At 48.6% G+C, this 19017-nt stretch overlaps 1 protein-coding gene across 1 annotated transcript; it reads right to left on the bottom strand.

The window, feature by feature from the left end:
- Window positions 1–256: 256 nt before the first annotated feature.
- On the bottom strand, window positions 257–17591 carry Bcat2 (branched chain amino acid transaminase 2). Its single transcript, XM_032893631.1, has 11 exons — window positions 17524–17591; window positions 12589–12663; window positions 11926–12129; window positions 5101–5211; window positions 4899–5018; window positions 4595–4758; window positions 2001–2143; window positions 1758–1843; window positions 1405–1545; window positions 1258–1331; window positions 257–649 (listed from the first exon to the last, which is right to left on the bottom strand). The coding sequence occupies exons 1-10, from the start codon at window positions 17545–17547 to the stop codon at window positions 1269–1271; spliced, it is 1131 nt and encodes a 376-aa protein (XP_032749522.1). The 5' UTR covers window positions 17548–17591; the 3' UTR covers window positions 257–649; window positions 1258–1268.
- Between the last annotated feature and the right edge of the window lie 1426 nt (window positions 17592–19017).

Raw genomic sequence — 19017 nt, forward strand, 5'->3', positions numbered from 1 at the left:
GGCAGTCGGGGGCTTCAAGAACAGGGCTTGGGCACCAATGAAATGTAAGAAGGGAAGAGATCCTGAGAGATCTGGTGTGGCCAACTGTAAGGCTGTACCCAAGACAGGAGTGCAGGGAGAATCCAGTAAATGGGGTTCAATACTAAAGTACAGAAGGAACCCTCAGGTCAGAAAAGTCCTCAGGCAGGGTCCCTGATAACAAAATGGGCTGAGCCCCCAGCATCTCAGAGTGGCGCTTAGAATATGACAACCAATGTCTTGTTCTTTGGCATTTTATTTCAAAATTGCAGCAAGGAGAGAGAGAAGGAAAAAAAAAAAAAAAGACATGAAGAGCACCGGGGATCCGGCCTGAGAACGGAGATCGAGAAGAAGCCAAGGTTCTCTCTTGAACACCAGGACGCGGAGCAGCTGAACTGAGGTGGGGTCCAAATTACATGGGTCCCGCCCTTAAGGCTTTGGAGTGTAACGTCCACGTGAGGGTGCCAGAGAGCCAGCAGTCTGGGACGACCTTTCCCTATTGCACTTCTCTTGAGTCTCTGGGAGGCGAGGACGCTGAACTGGATGCTGCACGTCAGCGGATCCAACCAGGGAGGGCATAACCTCCCTAACGTCACACACGAAGCATCCAATCGTGGGCACTGGTTCCGTACTGCGGGACAACGAAGGTGCCGTAAAGATACAGCTGCACTACAACTCCCAGTAGGCCCTGGAGCATCGCAAGCTGGCCGCTCTCAGAGCTGCGCCCCAGTGCCTTATGGGAAGTGTAGTCCTTGACCTGGAGACCCGCCAACAATTCCAAGGGATCAAGAGAGAGTTGCAAAAGCTTTGAAGGCTCTTGGGAAAAGGCACTTTAAGCTCAGATGTTTAGTGCTAGGTGCCAACATGGGGCCAGGATACCAGTTACCTCAGGTCCTGCTCAGGGAAATGAGCCCAGAGGTTCTCTACAAGCCCTCTTGGCTCACAAGACTTTGGAAACGCACCAGAGGCTTGTAAGAGGAATCCTTCAAGGCCAGGGAGGGGCAAGGGAAAAAGGTTTGCCATGCCAAAGGGACATCCCAGAACTTCAGGAGTCGTGGAAGGCCCATTTTATTTTATTTTATTTTATTTTATTTATTTTTTTGTGGCCAACATCCCAGAGTCTTTATGACCTAAAACCTCAGAGACTTGTGGAAGGGGGTATTTCCCGTGCTTCTGGCCACAAGTATTCAGAGGAAAGGAGGAGTTAATCAGTCGTTGGTCCCAAGTTCATGAGCTTACCTGAATAGCCTTCAACTCCTCTGGAAGCGCAGGATGAGTTCCGGCCCATTTTCCATGGTAGGAATGTGGAGTTGCTAGGGAAAGGCAGCCATGAGGATGGGGCACTTCCTTCTTTCTCTCCCACCCACCCCGGCAGCTCTGTCTCACCTTGCCTTCATACAGGATTTGGTGCACTGGGCAGACCTGACAAGCAGTGCCTGAGCCGAAGACTTCTCGCACCCGGCCCTCCTCCAGTGCCTGCTTCAGTTCCTTCATAGTGACCTTGCGTTCTGCCACCCGGAACTCACCCTGCAGAACAAGGGCACAGAAGCACTCCAGGACCCAGACTCCTGTCCTACTGCAGACCACCATCACTCCCTCCCTAAGGCTACTGGGAAAGACAGAGGCCCGGGGATGGGAGATGGACCCAGAAACGAGGGCTTGGCAGTGGGCCAGGCTTCCACCGCCGTGCCACAACTCAAGACACTGGTCCAAAGATTCAGATGCCATGCAGGCCCTACCCAAGTCCTGGCCAGATCCAGCAGGCTTTGTCGAACCACTCCGGGGAGGATGATGCCATCCAGTGGGGGGGTTGCCAGCTCCAGTTCTAAGTCAGGGAGGACAGACGGGTGTCACTGCTTCCCACCCTTAAATGGTCTCCCCTTTCTTTTTAGAAGTCACCTGCCCAGGATTCCGAGACCTCGCAGCCCGGAAGGAATCAGACAGGATATACAGGGTGTGGGTTAGGACATGAGTAGGCTCACCTCCGTCTTCATGAGTCCAGTAGACAAAGATGTTCATGGTGCCCACCTCCGTGAGCTGGTGGTCCGGCCCGTACAGCCAGAGGACCTGCTCGCAGCCTTTCTTCTGGGCTTCTTGTTGCACAGCCACAGTGGGGCCGTAATTCCTGGGGGGGCAGCCTGGTCAGACTGGGCAGAGAATTCCCCATCCTCCCCACAGCACAGTCAAGGAGGAGTCTCCTTCCCCAACTCACAGCACAGCTGTGGTGCTCTAAATCTGCAGGACAGACTCCGTCACCTATAGCTGAGGTCAAAGTTGGGGCCCGGCATGGTGGGCCCCGTTCCCTGCCCCCAGCTCCTCCTTTCTCAAGTGTCTGGGATTAAGGTCACAGGTGTAGTGACACCAAGCAGATTTCCTCACTCTACTTTTTTTTTTTTTTTTTAAAGATTTACTTATTTATTATATATAAGTACACTGTAGCTGTCTTCAGACACACCAGAAGAGGGCATCGGATCTCTTTACAGATGGTTGTGAGCCACCATGTAGTTGCTGGGAATTGAACTCAGGATCTCTGCAAGAGCAGTCAGTGCTCTTAACCGCTGAGCCATCTCTCCAGCCCGGGGTTTTATTTTTTGAAACAGGGTTTCTCTGTGTGTCCCTGGGATCAAACGCTTATGTGGGGGCTAGAGAGATGGCTCAATGGTTAAGAGCACTGACTACGGGCTGGAGAGATGGCTCAGTGGTTAAGAGCATTGACTGCTCTTCCAGAGGTCCTGAGTTCAAATCCCAGCAACCACATGGTGGCTCACAACCATCTGTAATGAGATCTGATGCCCTCTTCTGGTGTGTCTGAAGACAGCGACAGTGTACTCATATACAGTAAATAAATAAATCTTTTTAAAAAAATGAATATCTGCTTTAAAAAAAAAAAAAGAGCACTGACTCCTCTTCCAGAGGTCCTGAGTTCAAATCCTAGCAACCATCTGTAATGGGATCTGATGCCCTCTCCTGGTGTGTTTGAGGACAGTGTACTCATTTACATAAGATAAACACATCTTTAAAAAGGGGGTGGGGCGGCTTGTGTTGCCTTGCACTGCTGGTTCCTGTTTTTGTCTTGGAGGCAGGGTCTCTAGAAATAGAGGTTGGCCTCAGAGTCACCATGCAGCTGAAGTTAGTGTGGAACTCCTGACCCTCTTGACCACTCCTCCCAAGTGCTGGGAAGACAGCCATGCACTCCTTCAGCAGCTCTCATCCTGTTTTAACCAGTAGTGTGTGAGCCACACCAGATTTTTCTTACTCATACAAAGCTCCCAGTGTTCAAGGCCAGGATCCCAGCCCATGTTCTGAGCCTTGTGAAAAAAACTGGCCCTGTGCCAAATGTGGTCAGAAAGTATCCGCCATGTTTTTCTTTTTCTTTCTTTGAACTCAGGATCTTCATATGTTTAGTAAATATTCTTATCACTGAGCTCCACCCTACCCCCTCTTTGGGGAATTCTAGGCAGGGGTTTGACCACTACACCACCCCCAAAGTCCCTCACTGGGGGATCCTAGGCATAAGCTCTACTGCTGATCCACAGCCTTCAGCTTGCTTGCTTTCTTTCTCTCTTTCTTTCTTTCTATCTTTCAAGATTTAGTTATTTTATATATGTGAGTACTGTCTCTGTCTTGAGAGGGCATCTGATCCCATTACAGATGGTTGTGAGCCACCATGTGGCCGCTGGGAATTGAACTCAGGGCCCCTGGAAGAGCAGTCAGTGCTCTTAACCACTGAGTCATCTCTCCAGGCACCCCACAGCTCTCTCTGTAGCCCTCCTGCCTCAGCCTACTGAGCAGCCATGACTATGACCTACATGGCTGTACGCCACCACGCCTGGCTTCTCTTACTACTTTTGTAGCCAAGAAACCACAGGTGAAGTGTCACCTCTTAAATAGAACTTTCGCAAGATCTGAACCTTGTAATTGAGATTGCAGATCTGGACACTAGGGTGCCACCAGTCCAACTGCCCTCAGGGGGTGCAGCTGGCTTGGCCTTGTCTGTGTCTCCAGCTGCAGCCAACAGATGGCCTGACCCCCAGAAGACCTCATAGATGTGTTCTGAAGTGACCTGAATACCTTCCTGTGTGTCCACACTTCCTTGTTCCAGCATGCCAGTAGTTTATACCCAACCTGATCCCAGGAGACTTAGCCACCTCCTGACAATATATTGTGTCAGGGCCTTTGGCAACACAGAATGTTGGGAAGTTCATAGGGTCAGAATGGAGACGAGGCCCAAGTCATGTTGTGGGGAGCTATGCAGAGAGTGCAGCACAGGTGACCCGGAAGACCTAATGGTCATCTGGCTTTCTAGAGGCTTCCAGGGGGCTCAGTTCTGGTCTTCCCATTGACCCATCTCTATTCATATAAAAGACACTCCATTCTCCTTTGGCCTTTAGTGTCAGGCACCAGGGATGACACTAAGAAAGCCAAGATCCCAACTGCAGAGCCAGTGACAATAGCTTTTCATCCCAGCACCCAGGTGCAGGCCCTACCAAGAAGCACATGGAACACTATAGCTCGCCCTCTCACAGCATCTCCAGCTCCAAGGCACAACTCCCTGGGCATGTGGGAAGCTACTTACCCCCCCAACTTGCAGTCACCGACCCCACCAATCCAGGCTCTGACGAATGAGGGGTCCGCCAGGAGGGAGACAGGTGTCATGGAGTCTCCCGGGAAGTAGGAGCCCACAGGGCACAGAATGACGAACAGGAGGGCTTGTGTGACCATTCCGACACCCAGGGAGGGCTATGATAGGCAGAGGGGCAGCATCAGACCAAGGAGTCCTCACTTTAGCCTCCTCTTCCCTTAGACCCAGGGTCCAGGCCCAGCCTGTGTGTTCCCCAGACAGAGATGGGCGTGTCCTCAGCTCCCACTGCAGCGCCTACCTCATTTCCGATAAGCACCGGCCGCACATAGAGGCTTGTTCCAATGCCATCGGGAACCCAGTCTTTGTCTACTTCAATGAGCTGGCGGATGCACTCCAGCAGTTCCTGCTTGTCAAAGTCCTGGGTGGATTCCATAGGAGTCAGGGTCCAAATTCTCTCTACCACCCTCTGCCCTCTCTCCTAGGACGGACTGGCCACTTACTGGCAGGCAGAGGCGCCTTGCAGAACGTAGCATCCTGTCCATGTTGAGCCAGGGCCGGAAGAGGCGTACCTGCTTGTCTCTGCCTTTATAAGCTTTCAAGCCTTCAAAGAGCTGCAGGGGCAGGGAGAGGAGGGGTGCTCAGGAATGGGCCCCACGGCATGGAGATAGCAAGAGATACATTGATGCACACAGAGACAGAGAAGGGCAGAGTGATGGAGGGAGAGACATGAAGATGTCAGGAAGCACAGTACAAGGCAGGCATGTAACACAAGCCCCTTATCTCAACTCCTCAGGGGCAGAAGGAGACCATGCCCACTTAAGGCCATCTCAAGGGAAGCCAGGTCTACAGAGGGAGATCCAGTCTTGAAAACATGCAAGGGAAAAAATATTCACTTAATATACAATATTCTCCTACATAGTTTTAAAAAGCTGTCCTAGGGGTTGGGGATTTAGCTCAGTGGTAGAGCGCTTGCCTAGGAAGCGCAAGGCCCTGGGTTTGATCCCCAGCTCCGAAAAAAAAGAACAAAAAAAAAAAAAAAAAAAAAAGCTGTCCTAAGGAGCTAAAGAGATGGCCTAGTGTGGTTAAGAGCACTGACTGCTCTTCCAAAGGACCCAAGTTAGATTCCCAGCACCTACATGGTGACTCACAACCATCTGTAACTCCAGCTCCCAGGCTCTGGCCTCTGCAGGAACTGCTTACACAGTGTGGGGGGTGTGTGTGTGTGTTCTGTGTGTGAGTGTGCACGCATAAACTAAACTAAAAATACTAAACTAAAAATTTAAAATCTTTTAAAACAAATTCCAAGTTGGTAGAAAACAGCCTGAGAGACAGTTTACAAAAAAGGAAGTATCAATGAGTCTTTTTTTTTTTCCAATTATTTTTTTGTACTTCTTTGGGAATCTCATATGTATGTACATCAATGGGTTATATACATGTCACAGGGCCAGCATCATTTACTTTATTCAAAATATATTTTTTTTTTCTTTTTTTCAGAGCTGGGGACCGAACCCAGGGCCTTGTGCTTGCTAGGCAAGCGCTCTACCACTGAGCTAAATCCCCAACCCCTATTCAAAATATTTTTAAGGTTTATTTGATTTTTAATTTTGTGTACGAGCGGGTGTCTGTGTATGGTGTATGAATACGAATGCAGTGCTCACGGAGATCAGGGGCGTCTGGTCCCCTGGAGTTGAAATTACAAGGTGCAAACTACTCAATATGCTGGCAACTGAACTCTCCAGTCTTCTGCAAGAGCAATACCTGCTCTTAACTACAGGACCCCAACATAATTGGGGAGGGGGGGAATGTAAATTTAAATGAATTTGAGGCTCCTGAGATGGTTGTTAGTAAAGTGCTTGCCGTACAGTCCTGAGGTCCTGAGTTCAGTATCCAGCAACCACATTAAAAAATCAATCAGGGGTTGGGGATTTAGCTCAGTGGTAGGCGCTTGCCTAGGAAGCGCAAGGCCCTGGGTTGACCCCCAGCTCGAAAAAAAAAGAACCAAAAAAAAAAAAAAAAAAAAAAAAATCAGGGGTTGGGGATTTAGCTAAGTGGTAGAGCGCTTGCCTAGGAAGCGCAAGGCCCTGGGTTCGGCCCCAGCTCCAAAAAAAAAAAAAAAAAAAAAAAAAAAATCAATCAGGGCTGGAGATGGCTGAATGGTAAGAGCATTGGCTGCTCTTCCAGAGGTCCTGAGTTCAATTCCCCAGCAACCACACCGTGGCTCACAACCATCTGTAATGGGATCTAATGCCCTCTTCTGGAACTCAGGTGTACATGCAGATAGAGCACACATATACAATAAATAAATAATTAAAAGAAAATCAATCAAACAAACAACAGAGCAAGATGGACAGCAACTGAGAAAGACACCCCACTGGCTGTCACCCTCTGCCAACACACACACACACACACACACACACACACACACACACACACACACACACACAGTTGTAGCCCCAGTTGTCCTGGAACTTGATTTGTAGACAAGACTGGCTGCAGAGAGCTGCCTGCCTCTGCCTCTGCCTCTGTCTCTGCCGCCTTAGTCTGGGGTTAAAGGTGTGTACTGCACCTGCCACTGTGAGAACTTTTAAAGACTCTGTGGCTATTCAGCAAGACTTCTTTCTGGGGAACAGGCTTGGGCAGTCGGTGTGGGAAACGGATACAAGTTCTAAAGAGAATATTGTAGCAACTCTGTTCAAAATGGCATACTTGCCCTTTCACTTAGCTTAGAACTTGGGCAGAGAGATACACTTGCATTCAGAGGAAAAGATAGGAATACTGGTCTTCACTGCAACATTTTTTTTTTTTCTGTCTCAAGGCCAAAAATGGGTACTGTCGTTGGGGATTTAGCTCAGTGGTAGAGCCCTTGGGTTCAGTCCCCAGCTCCAAAAAAAAGAAAAAAAAATGGGTACTGTCAATGTTTTGTAAACTGTAAAAATGTCTCTGTCCTTCCTTGTCTGCCTAAGGCACCTTCTGATTGGCTAGAGCAAAAACCCTAAGACCTATAGCAAAAGGCAGAATAGTAAGGTGGGACTTACAGAGAGAGAGAGAGAGAGAGAGAGAGAGAGAGAGAGAGAGACAGAGAGAGAGACAGAGAGAGAGAGAGAGAGAGAGAGAGAGAGACACACTCTGGGAAAGAGAGCCTCCAGCTTTGCTTGGCCTGGCCATTGTAGTGCCCACATCTTTCCTTTTGTCATAGGCCACTGTTGTGCTCAAACATGTTTGTCAGTTTGCCATTTTAGTGGCAGGGCAGCTGGCAACCCATCAGCAGTGGCTCCCCCATGGAGTTCCAGCATCAGCCCCTGCTGCCCTGCTAATGGACAGACTGGACTGCCCCTGCCTAATTCCTTTATTAGGAATTTCTCCTCTTCTATAGCCTGTGTCTAACACTGGAGAAATGCTAAGCTGTGCTTCCCCATGTGGACATAGATCTCATCCCCATAGATTTATGGCTATATTAGCTGCATATGACGTTAATTTTCCTATCTACCTTCACAAGCATCCAGTTCACTTTAGACCTCATTTTACCTGAGACAATGTCCCAATTTTTAAGAGTTCTGAACCCTTTGAAGTGGCCAGGCTGCATTGCAGGAATCTTGTAAAGTTCTTGTTACATCCGCCCTGTATCCACTGAGTCTGCAATCTCACTTCCATCTAACTGTAGTTTTAACCTTGGTCTCCTATCATTTATAGTAGTTTGCTTTTGGCATCTTTAGAATCTCTTGCTTTATCCATAGGAGCTGCTCTATGTCTCTGGTAAATGGTAAGTTTTGTGGTTTAGGTAAGAGCAGTGGTTTGTCCTATCTGGCTTTGATTTTTCTACTTGTTTTTCAGAACAGTCTTTCTTTGGTGGGCAGGAAATGAACAGCTCATGTTGGGTTTTGTCCAGCCTTACACTGAAGATGCTCCAGCGTACGTCTCCAGTGAACGAAGCGGTTTTGTTTGCATATTAGAATATAAGGCGGGCTGGAGAGATGGCTCAGAGGTTAAGAGCACTGACTGCTCTTCCAGAGGTCATGAGTTCAATTCCCAGCAACCATATGGTGGCTCACAACCATCTGTAAAGAGATCCGATGCCCTCTTCTGGTGTGTCTGAAGACAGCTACAGTGTACTCATATATAATAAATGAATAAATCCTTAAAAAAATATATACTATGTGAGAAAACATTTAATTAAAAAAAAAAAAAGAATATAAGGCATATCACAGTACTCTACATGATCCTAAGGACAAGAGTTGTAGAAAGATCGAATTGGACTTTAAAAGAGAGGCTGGATAAACAGAAAGGTGTAACACCGGCCCCAGAAGTAGATTACACAGAGCTTATAAACTCCATACTCTTAAAAACCAATGAGCGAAAAAAGAAAGAAAGAGAGAGAGAGAGAGAGAGAGAGAGAGAGAGAGAGAGAGAGAGAGAGACAGCTGAGAGACACTGGATTTTGGAAAAACCTGCTGATTTTAGGGATGTCTTAAATTCAGAATGGAAGGCAGGAAATGTATTACATTGGGGAGAGGTTTTGTCTATTTCAAAAGAAGAAAAGCTATGGATTCCTTCAAAATTAATAAAGTTAGATTTGACTAGGGGAAACCTCCCGAAAATCTTGGCTATAGACATGAAGAAAAAACCAAGAACAACCCAACAGGTAAAATATAGGCTGATCCCTCTACGTGGGAGCAGCTCTGAGACTCTCTGAGACTGGCTGAGACTGGCTGAGACATGTGGGACCTCAGCTAAACATGGCCAGGAAATCTTGTTGGCTACAGAGTCTTCGGGACCAATCATGCCGTCCTTTCTAATGGCATGGATGGAGGTTTATAGAGCAGCTTGGTTATACAGTTCAAACACACTTGTAAAGTTTGGTCCCTTTGATACCTTTCACCTGTGCAAACAAAGAACAGAGAGTCATCTTTAACTGAGCTGTACACACTGCATATTCCATATACATGTTGATGCAGAAATGTATATTACCTCTAGAAGTTTTTTATGTTAACGGAGCAAAAGAACTAGACACAAGAGAAGACAAAACAAACAGCCCAGGTGATCCAAACTTAGCCTGCTTCAAACGCTGTTTCCTCAAAAACCTACATCCAAGGCAGTTTCAAAGCTGCTGACCCCAGTGGGCCTGCCTTACAGTCTGTACCAAGCAGGACTTCAGCTGAGCCCTGCACTTCCCTGTCAGAAAGAGGGAGATTGGACAGCAAATCATACAGCTAGCATTCGTAGGACTTAGCCCATATCCCAATTTTCTTAGGACCCAAAAAAATGACATTACCCCCAGACAGCAGGAAGTAATTTTAGGGAATGAAGCTCCATTCCCAAGAGTTGGGTTGGGTGTTTTTGGTCTTTAGGAGGGTGATAGATGTTTGTTGTTGTCTAAGGGGGGGTTGGTTACAAGTTGCTAATGGTCTTGGTCAGGGAGGAAACAAAGTAAAGAGATTGGATTCAGGGTTTCTTTCTCTCCTTTCTTTCCTCTATCCTTCTTTCTGTCTTATGTGTTAGGGAGAAAAGAGGGAAGAGGAAAATGGGATGAAAAGAACAGAGGGGGAATATAAAAATAATAGGTTAAAAAAGGTAGATTATTGAGCTGGAGAGATGGCTCAGTGGTTAAGAGCACTGACTGCTCTTCCAGAGGTCCTAAGTTCAAATCAAAGCAACCACATGATGGCTCACAACCATCTGTAATGAAATCTAGTGCCCTCTTCTAGTGTGTCTGAGGACAGCTACAGTGTACTTATATATAATAAATAAATCTAAAAAAATAAGGCAGATTATTGAATCTAGTTCTAGGCTAAACAGCATTAATAAGCCAAATATTTTACATTTGGCATGAGTTTTGCATATTCATACGCAAGGAAGATTATATTTTGCTACATCATACTGTATGTTATGTTTCAACTCTTGTTTTAGGTATTGTACTTATGCAACTCATTTAAAAACATAATGTAAAGTTCTAATCTTTGAAAGCTACTATTACAAACTGTTTAGGATAAATAAAAAATGTAAACCGGGGGCTGGAGAGATGGCTCAGTGGTTAAGAGCACTGACTGCTCTTCCAGAGGTCCTGAGTTCAATTCCCAGCAACCACATGGTGGCTCACAACCATCTGCAATGGGATCTGATGCCCTCTTCTGGTGTGTCTGAAGGCAGCTGCAGTGTACATAAAATGAACCTTAAAAAAAAAAAAAGAAAGAAAGTGAATTAGGTACAGAACTTTGGACTCATCAAGATAGGGTAGATCATATAGTACTTTCTCCAAGTTTGCCAAATGCTGGACTGGACACTGTGAATGTAACTTTTATCTGATCGTTTTCGTAACTGTTCTTATTATATATAGCGTATTGATGTTAGAGAAAGAGCCTTTTGTTGGACTAAAAAGGGGAGATGATGGCGTGGCGATTTTTGCACACTGTGTAAAGCTGTGTCTCTGTCCTTCCTTGTCTCCCTAAGGCACCTTCTGATCGGTTAAAATAAAACCACTAAGGTGAAGCAAAAGGCAGAATAGTAAGGTGGAGCTTCCAGAAAAAGAGAAAGGCAAGGGAGATTTGCCATCCAGACTCAGAGGAAGCCAGACGGAGGGAACTAACCAGCCACATGACAAGCAGAACAGTACAAGCAGGTTAATTTAAGGTGAGTGCTAGTGGGGGAGCAAACCTCAGCTAAGGTGAAAGCGCTGTAGACAGATACAAGCCTCCACGTCATTCTTTGGAGCTAGGGTGGGCGTAGAGAGGTTCATGGTTACAACTGTGAGGTGGAGGTCATGCTGCAGCAATGACGATGACAAGACTCAAGGGCTGCCACAGGAAAATCAGATTGCTAGACTCCAAGACTCCAGCTCAGGGTCTCATTCCCCAGCCCCGGCTAGCCTCAAAACTGCAGTCCTCCTGCCTCGACCTGCTGGGTGCTATAGTACACCACCTCCTACAGGGCCTGAGAGCCTCACTACATCCAGGCTGGTCCTGCCCCTGTTCAGACTCCTGAGTTCCTCATCTCCTGTGGCCCTGTTGACACCCTAAGCCTCCGCTGCCACACTGAGAGCCCCACAGGCAGTCAACCTCGCCCTCCTGTCAGCCTGAGCTGTCCCTTCTATGATTTTATCTTTGCTGGGAGAGCCCCACTTTCTTTCAGAACACAGAGTTCCGACAAAGCTAGATCTGCTCATCGTGGGAACTGGCTGTCACTTCATCTGTGTCCCAGAACACAGGTGATCTCAGGGAGAGAAGACAGATCCACAGAGGAAGAAACGCACAAAGCGCCCAGAGAGCTGAACTCAGTTGGGCGAGAGTCAGTGCATGCAGCAGGGCTGGCTGGGCAGAGGCAGCCCGTCCCACCTGCAGTGAGTAGTGCAGGCCGGAGCAGGCTGGGTGCAGTGTGAGGTTCTGGAAGGGCTGGATCCTTGGAGGGCCCCAGCCTGTCTTGCTGTTCCACTCCACCATCAGCATGTGGTCCGTGAATGTCTTCCCAAACAGCAGAGGCTGGCTAGGGGCTGGCTTCTTCTGTGGCTCTCTGGTCACCTGAACCTGGAGGTCTGCCGCCTGAGAGAAAACAAAACAAAACAAAAAAACCAACAAGATAAAAACAGCATCTCAGGGGCTGGAGGGATGGCTCAGCGGTTAAGAGCACTGACTGCTCTTCCTGAGGTCCTGAGTTCAAATCCCAGCAACCACATGGTGGCTCACAACCATCTGTAATGGGATCTGATGCTCTCTTCTGGTGAGTCTGAGCACAGTGACAGTGTATTCACATACAATAAATCTTTAAAAAAAGAAACAAAACAAAAAACAAAAAAAAATCACCTCAGGCACCTGGAGTCATCAACCTGAGAGACTACAGCTTCCAGAAAGGGAGCAGGTACCCAAGAAATACAGTGCTAGTTCTTCACAGCATCCAACAGCAGACAGCTAGATGACCTCTAAGAGATGCCTACATGCAGATGAGACCTGTCCTCCCTCAGACACAAGGGCACAGACCCCAGGCTTCCTCCCTCCTTTTACCTTGAAGTTGGAGGACACACATCTTCCGGGCACACATAGACGCCAGGGAATAGGCAGAAGCTTCCGGGCCCAGACCTAGGATGGAGAGAGAAATCAATATGACTGAGGAGAGGGCCAGAAAGAACAGAGGTTCTGGCACCCGCCTGCCACCTCTTGCTTGGGAGGCCCCTGAGGTTGGCTCTGTCACAGTCTCGGTGCATTCTAGACAGCCTGTGCTCTGCCCAAGTCCCCATCAGGATGCCTAGCCCAGGAAGACTAAAGTCAGCTCTGGCCCCTCCACCATGCAGGGCAAAGTCGACAGAGGCGTGCCTTCTGCTAGAGAACTTTGGCCACAGCTAGTAGACAGCTCAGACATGACTACGACCAGAGACAGTGAGCAGGTAAGGGAACACTCCTGGTTGGGGGGGGAGGTACTGGGGGGAAGACCTGATGAGAGTTAGAAAAGAATAGGTCATGTTTATCCCAGAATTCAGCAGCCCAGACCTCAGACCTCCTCCCCCAGACCCCAGGAACCGAGTTCCTTGACCTCCTCCCTCAGGGCCCAGGAACCCAGTTCCTTGACCTCCTCCCTCGGACCCCAGGAACCCAGTCCCTTGACCTCCTCCCTCAGACCCCGGGAACCCAGTTCCTTTACCTCCTCCCTCAGACCCCGGGAACCCAGTCCCTTGACCTCCTCCCTCAGACCCAGGAGTAATGGCCCATGTTATTTCTCTATCAAACCAGAGCTCCAGATTCCAGCCCTCCTCCTTCCAACCCAGTGATCCTTCTTAACCTTCCTCCCTTAAACCCACAACTACAGGACTCCAACCCTCTTCCCTCAGACAGAGGAGTCCTAATGCTTACTCTTTAGGAATACCAGTCAGCTGGCTGTCCCTGCTACAGCCGTCCCAGCCACACAGCTGGAATACTTTCACACTCGGCAGTGTTCACGGTCAGCGGCTGAAGGACAGCCACGTGCCAGCTCACTGCACATACTGTACACATCCGTGCTGACCTTCCCCGGGGTTAGCATGGAATTCAGGACTGGTTGTGTACAGGATGGTGGCCCCTTCCTGATATTTGGGCATCATGCTTTTCTCTGCAGACCAAAGAGAGGCAGGCAGCTGAGTCCCAAGTTTGAGGAAGACAGGATAACAGTATTTTCCCGCTGGGAGAGCTGAAAGGTGGCCAGTGAGGGGAGAGTCTTGCAGAGGTCATTGATCAATGGGTGAGTCTCAATGTCATATGGGTAAGTCTGGGCCAGGACACAGATTTCCTTTCTTTCTTCCTTCCTCTCTCCCTTCCTTTCTTTTTTGGAGGGGAGAGGGCTTGAGGCAAGGTCTTACTAAGTTGCCCACTGACCTCAAACCCACTCTATAACCCAGTGCATGAAACTAGGATCTTCCTGTCTCAGATTCTGCACCAGACGGAATGACAGGCATGTGTGCCACCACAGCTGGCTCAGATAAGATCTTATCTGCGTGTGTGTGTGTGTGTGTGTGTGTGTGTGTGTGTGTGTGTGTGCATATGTGCACTGTACATGTGTCTGTGGAGGTCACACTCAGATGGCTTCCTCAGGTGACTTCCACCATGTTTTTTGTTTGTTCGTTCGTTTTGAGACAGGGTCTTACTATGTAGTCCTGGCTGTACTGGAACTTACTGTGTAGACCAAGCTGGCCTTGAACCTAGAGATCCTCCTGTCTCTGTCTTCCTTGTGCTGGGGTTAAAGGCATGTAAGCACAGCCCCAGCCCATCCTGTCTTTTGAGACAGGGACTCTGACTGGGTCCTGGAGTTTGCCAGTTTGGTTCAGATATCTACAGACTCCAGCTCACCAATGACAGCATTTAAGGGCGAGTCACAATGGGCAGTGGTGGTGCACACCTCTAGTCCCAGCTCTCAGGAGGCAGGGGAAGATGAGTCTCTGAGTCCGAGGCCAGCCTGGTCTAGAGAGTGAGTCCCAGGACAGCCAGGGCTACACAGAGAAACCCTGTCTAAAAAACCAAAACAAAACAAAACAACAAACGAACAACACCGGGTCACCCACTGCGGTTCAGCCTTGTCTGGCAGGCACTTCGCCAGTGATGTCTGTAGACGTGGCCTTAACGGTGTGGACCCCAGGGGCTTCTGGGGTAATCTAAGAGTGACGACCCCTCATTGTCTCTGTGTGTGGTGACATAAAGCTTGCTCAACACTGCCACCCTGCATCAGACACTCACAGTACAGGGGCAAGACAACAACCCTAGGTAGGGCAGCCAGCATGGAGGCGGGAGAGCGGAGGGAACCAAGAATACTTGTTTCACTTTAGTGGAGTAAGCCAGAAACGCTGGGCAATGCAGAAAAGAGACGCTGAGATGAAGAAAAGATGGCGCTGGGGTTGCTCTCAGTTGTAGAATGCTTGCCTGGCACGAGGGACTCCCTGGGCTTATTTTTTCCCCAGCAGCACACAAACCCTGCCATCCCAACACTTGGGAGATAAAGGCAGGAGGATCAGGACTCCGAGGCCATTCCTGACTACGCAGCAAGTTTAAGGCCAGCCTGGCCAATATAAGACCCTGTCATAAGATGGTGATGATGATAGTGATGGTGATGATGACGAAATGAGGGACCCGAGGGTGGTGGCACACACCCTTAATCCTAGCACTCAAGAGGCATGGGCATGCAGATCTCTGAGTTCAAGGCCAGCCTGGTCTACATTGTGAGACCCTGTCTCAAAGAAAAAAAACAAAACAAAAACAAAAAAGAACCAGAGGCCAAGAGATGTCCAAAGAGTTATATGATTATAAAGAGGGGACCACTGAGATGACTTATTAGGTAAGGGTTCCCATCAGCAAGCCTGAGGGTCTGAGTCTGATACCCAGGACCCACAGACAATAAATAAAAATGTAATGGGGCGAGGAGCAGGGGTGGGCAATACTAGGAGAGGAGGGAAAAGCAGAGAGTCAGAAAAGTTCTCAACTGGGTTTGGTAGCACAAACCCATCGTCACAGGACTCAGGAGGCCAAAGTAGGAGGATTGCAAGTTCAAGCTCAGCTGCAGCTAAAGAGATCCAGGGGAAAGGAGGGAGAAAAAGATCACATGGACTTGAGGCACAGAAAAGGCATTGTGCCAAGGTCCAGGGATGATGAGTGTGGTGACCTCAGAAGTGCTACCTTTGTCTTCCTGGAACAATTCTATAAGGCCAACAGTCTTCTCTTGGCTCAAAGAACACCCCTCCCCCATCCCAGAGACTAGGATTTAAGTCTGAAGAAGGAGGGCAGATTGCAGGGGGGCTGCAGGAAGGAAGTATTAAAGGGAGGGTAGAAGCAGAATTCGGAAGCTAAAGGGGAGTGTGCTGGGCAGGGCCCCACATGATTTGGCCCTGAACCTTTCAGATCCCAGCAGCCCTAAACTACATTACTGTGTCCATCAAAGATCAGGATGGTCTTGTCAAAGCTCCACTCTCAAGTAATTCTAGCAGAAAGGTGTTGTCCTTTCTCAGATAACAGTCAGTACACCACCAGGCTATCTCATCAAATTTCAGGGCTCCTCCCATAGCCCCAAGCTGTCCTCATCACAGGACAAACTCTCCCTCAGACTTGTAGAAGTTCAAGGCTCTATTACAACCCTCAGGACCAACCCCTTACAGAGCCATGAGGAATCCTAACACAGCCCAGGGCTGTCTCCTGACCCATCCCAAATACATATTCCCCTCTACAGCCTAGGACTGTCCTTGGTAAGTCGTAAGGCTGTTTCTTTCAGACTCAAGCATCCCAAAGGCAGTCTAGGCTAGTCCTTGCAAGGATAGTCTTTGTCAAACCCCAGCCAGCAGGCTCCTGTTTACTCCAGAATTTTACTGTGTGGGCACTCACTACTAGGGATTCATAGCTCTAGGGAGGATCATGTTCAGAGAGTCTCCATGTAAAACTGTCTTCCTCAGAACCCAGATCTGTCCCATTAGAATTGAAGATTGGTCCAGTATGGCAAAGCTGTACCCATCCGAGGCCACCACACTGTCAGAGCCTAGATTCTTGTCCCTGTCTTATCTCAAGACTGTCTGCATAGAACATTTTATTATTTCTGTCTGTCCCTAAGGCTTAAAGGCTTGTTCAGGAATTCACCAGCCTGGAGTAAGAACTTCTGGTAATCAGATGCAAGGTAACAGCAAACATTTTTTCCCAAGGTTGTGACCAGCTGTTTGCACCCTTATTTATATGTTCTCTTCAGATCACAGACTCTCAAGCGCGGCGGTGGTGGCCCAGGAGTTTAATTCCAGGACTCAGAAGGCTGAAGCAGCAGAGCTGTGAGTTCGAGGCCAACCTGGTCTACAGAGCAACAGGTATGCAGAGAAACCCTGCCTCAAAAAGACAAACAAACGAACAAACAAACAAAAGACGATAGATTCTCCAAAACTCAGCTGCTTGACTCTCGGTGAGCACTGACTGAAGTACTCTGGTCTGGAGAATCTTTATCACTTTGATGGACAATTTGGCTTGGATTACAAACCCAGGTCAGAGAGCCTCAGACATTCCATGCGTCGATATGTACTTCTTGTTCCAAGAAATAAGATCTTGGGTCCAATTCCCACCCAAGACCCTGTGCCAAGTCATACACTAAGTCCCAGAGCTCCTGGGTCCCTTGTCTAAAGGAACCCAAGTGCACGACACGCCCCAGCCACATCTTCCCCACACCTACTCCCCCCTGTACTTCTCCCATTACAGCTCTCCTCCATGGCTCCCCACTTCTGACCTCGCGGTTCAGATACCTCTCGCACCCGACTCGTGTCTACCCATTTTGCCGCCCGTTAAAGCCCCGTACTCCTTTCCAAGGGGCCCATCCGCCTCTGTGTGGGGCAGCGGAACCCCAGGGCACAGAGGAATGACGCCAACCCGGAAAGGCTGCACGCCAGTGGTCCACCCGGAAGTGCGCCCCCCATCAGGTTCCCCAGAGCCCCCAGCACCGATCGGCCACGCACCCACCTGTCCTAGTATAGCTGCAGCCATGATCCCGTGCGGCCGGTAACTGTGCCCGCCTGGGGCGCGGCCTGGTGAAAGGCATTCCGGCCCCGCCCTGCTCACGCCCCCTCCCGCAGATGGCTGCTTCTGCAAGCCTCACTTCTGCCAGGCGGTTCTTAGTGATAGGACCTCAGGGACCCAGACTCTGCTGTGAAAAACAGGCGCTGGAACAGTCCAGATCTGTCATACGCTCTCCCTCCTTGTCTCCACCCTGCCCTGCTCCATCCCAGCCACACTCAAGCCCAGCTGGGCATTTACCTTGGCTTTTGTTTTGCATTTGAGTACTTGGGGACTGAACCCACGGCCTTATAAGTGTTTGGGAAGCGCTCTAAGCACTGAGAACGGATCCCAGACCTTTAAATTTTTTATATATTGCCGGGCATAGTGGGACACGCCTTAATCTCAGGGTTTGGGAGACAGAAGTGGAGGATCTCTGAGTTGAAAGTCATTCTGATCTACCTAATTAGTTCCAGGCCAGCCGGGGCTGTATGGTGAAACCCTGTCTTCAAACAAAAGGAGGTTGGAAAGGGCTGAACAGTTAAAACTACTGGGCTGCTCATCCAGAGGACTGGGCTCGGTCCTAGCACCCACATAGCTCATAACTGCCTGTAACTCCGGTTCCAAGGGACCCTAAGCTCTCTTCTGGATTCCACAGGCACTAGTCATGCACACGACACACTTACATACCTACAAGCAATGCACACACACACAAACTTTTTACATTTTTCTTTCATTGATTGATTGATTGATTTACAGACAGGGTTTCTCGTTTCTTTCTTTCTTTCTTTTTTTTTTTTTTTCTTTTTTTTTTTTTGGAGCTGGGGACCGAACCCAGGACCTTGCACATGCTAGGCAAGCGCTCTACCACTGAGCTAAATCCCCAACCCCAGACAGGGTTTCTCTGTGTAGCCCTGGCTGTCCTGGAACTAGCTCTGTAAACCAGGCTGTCCTCAAACTCACAGAGATCCTTCTGTCTCTCTCTCCCAAGCTGGAATTAAAGATGTGCCACTACTGCTTGCTATAAAAAGATTTTCTAAAATTAAAGCAGCAACAACAACAACAAAAACAATGCATCTTCACAGGAACTATCATTAGTGGCAAAGCCAGAGTGAGCAGCTTTGATAAAAAGGAACAGCTCGGGCTGGAGAGATGGCTCAGTGGTCCAGAGGTCCTGAGTTCAACTTTCAGCAACCACGTGGTGGCTCACAACCATCTGTAATGAGATCTGAAGCCCTCTTCTGGTGTGTCTGAAGATAGCTACAGCGTATTCACATACATTAAATAAAGAAAAGAAAGGTTTAATAATAATAATAATAATAATAATAATAATAATAATGGAATAGCTCACTGTAAATGCCAGTGATAGGAGAAAGTGTACTTTAAGCCATGCCTGGGGTACCTGCTTGTGACCTAGCACCCCGAAAGCTGAGGCAGGAGGTTTGCTGCAAATGTAAAAAG

The sequence above is a fragment of the Rattus rattus genome, chromosome 2, assembly GCF_011064425.1.
Source record: "Rattus rattus isolate New Zealand chromosome 2, Rrattus_CSIRO_v1, whole genome shotgun sequence".
NCBI classification, from domain to species: Eukaryota; Metazoa; Chordata; class Mammalia; order Rodentia; family Muridae; genus Rattus; species Rattus rattus.

Excerpts from the sequence above, each read along its gene's own strand:
- Bcat2 (XM_032893631.1), bottom strand. The coding sequence starts at position 17,547 with ATGGCTGCAGCTATACTAGGACAG. Across the intron at positions 4,759-4,898 it reads CGGTGCTTATCGGAAATGAG|CCCTCCCTGGGTGTCGGAAT; the intron begins GTAGGCGCTGCA and ends TGCCTATCATAG. Across the intron at positions 1,844-2,000 it reads CTGGACTCATGAAGACGGAG|AACTGGAGCTGGCAACCCCC; the intron begins GTGAGCCTACTC and ends TCCCTGACTTAG.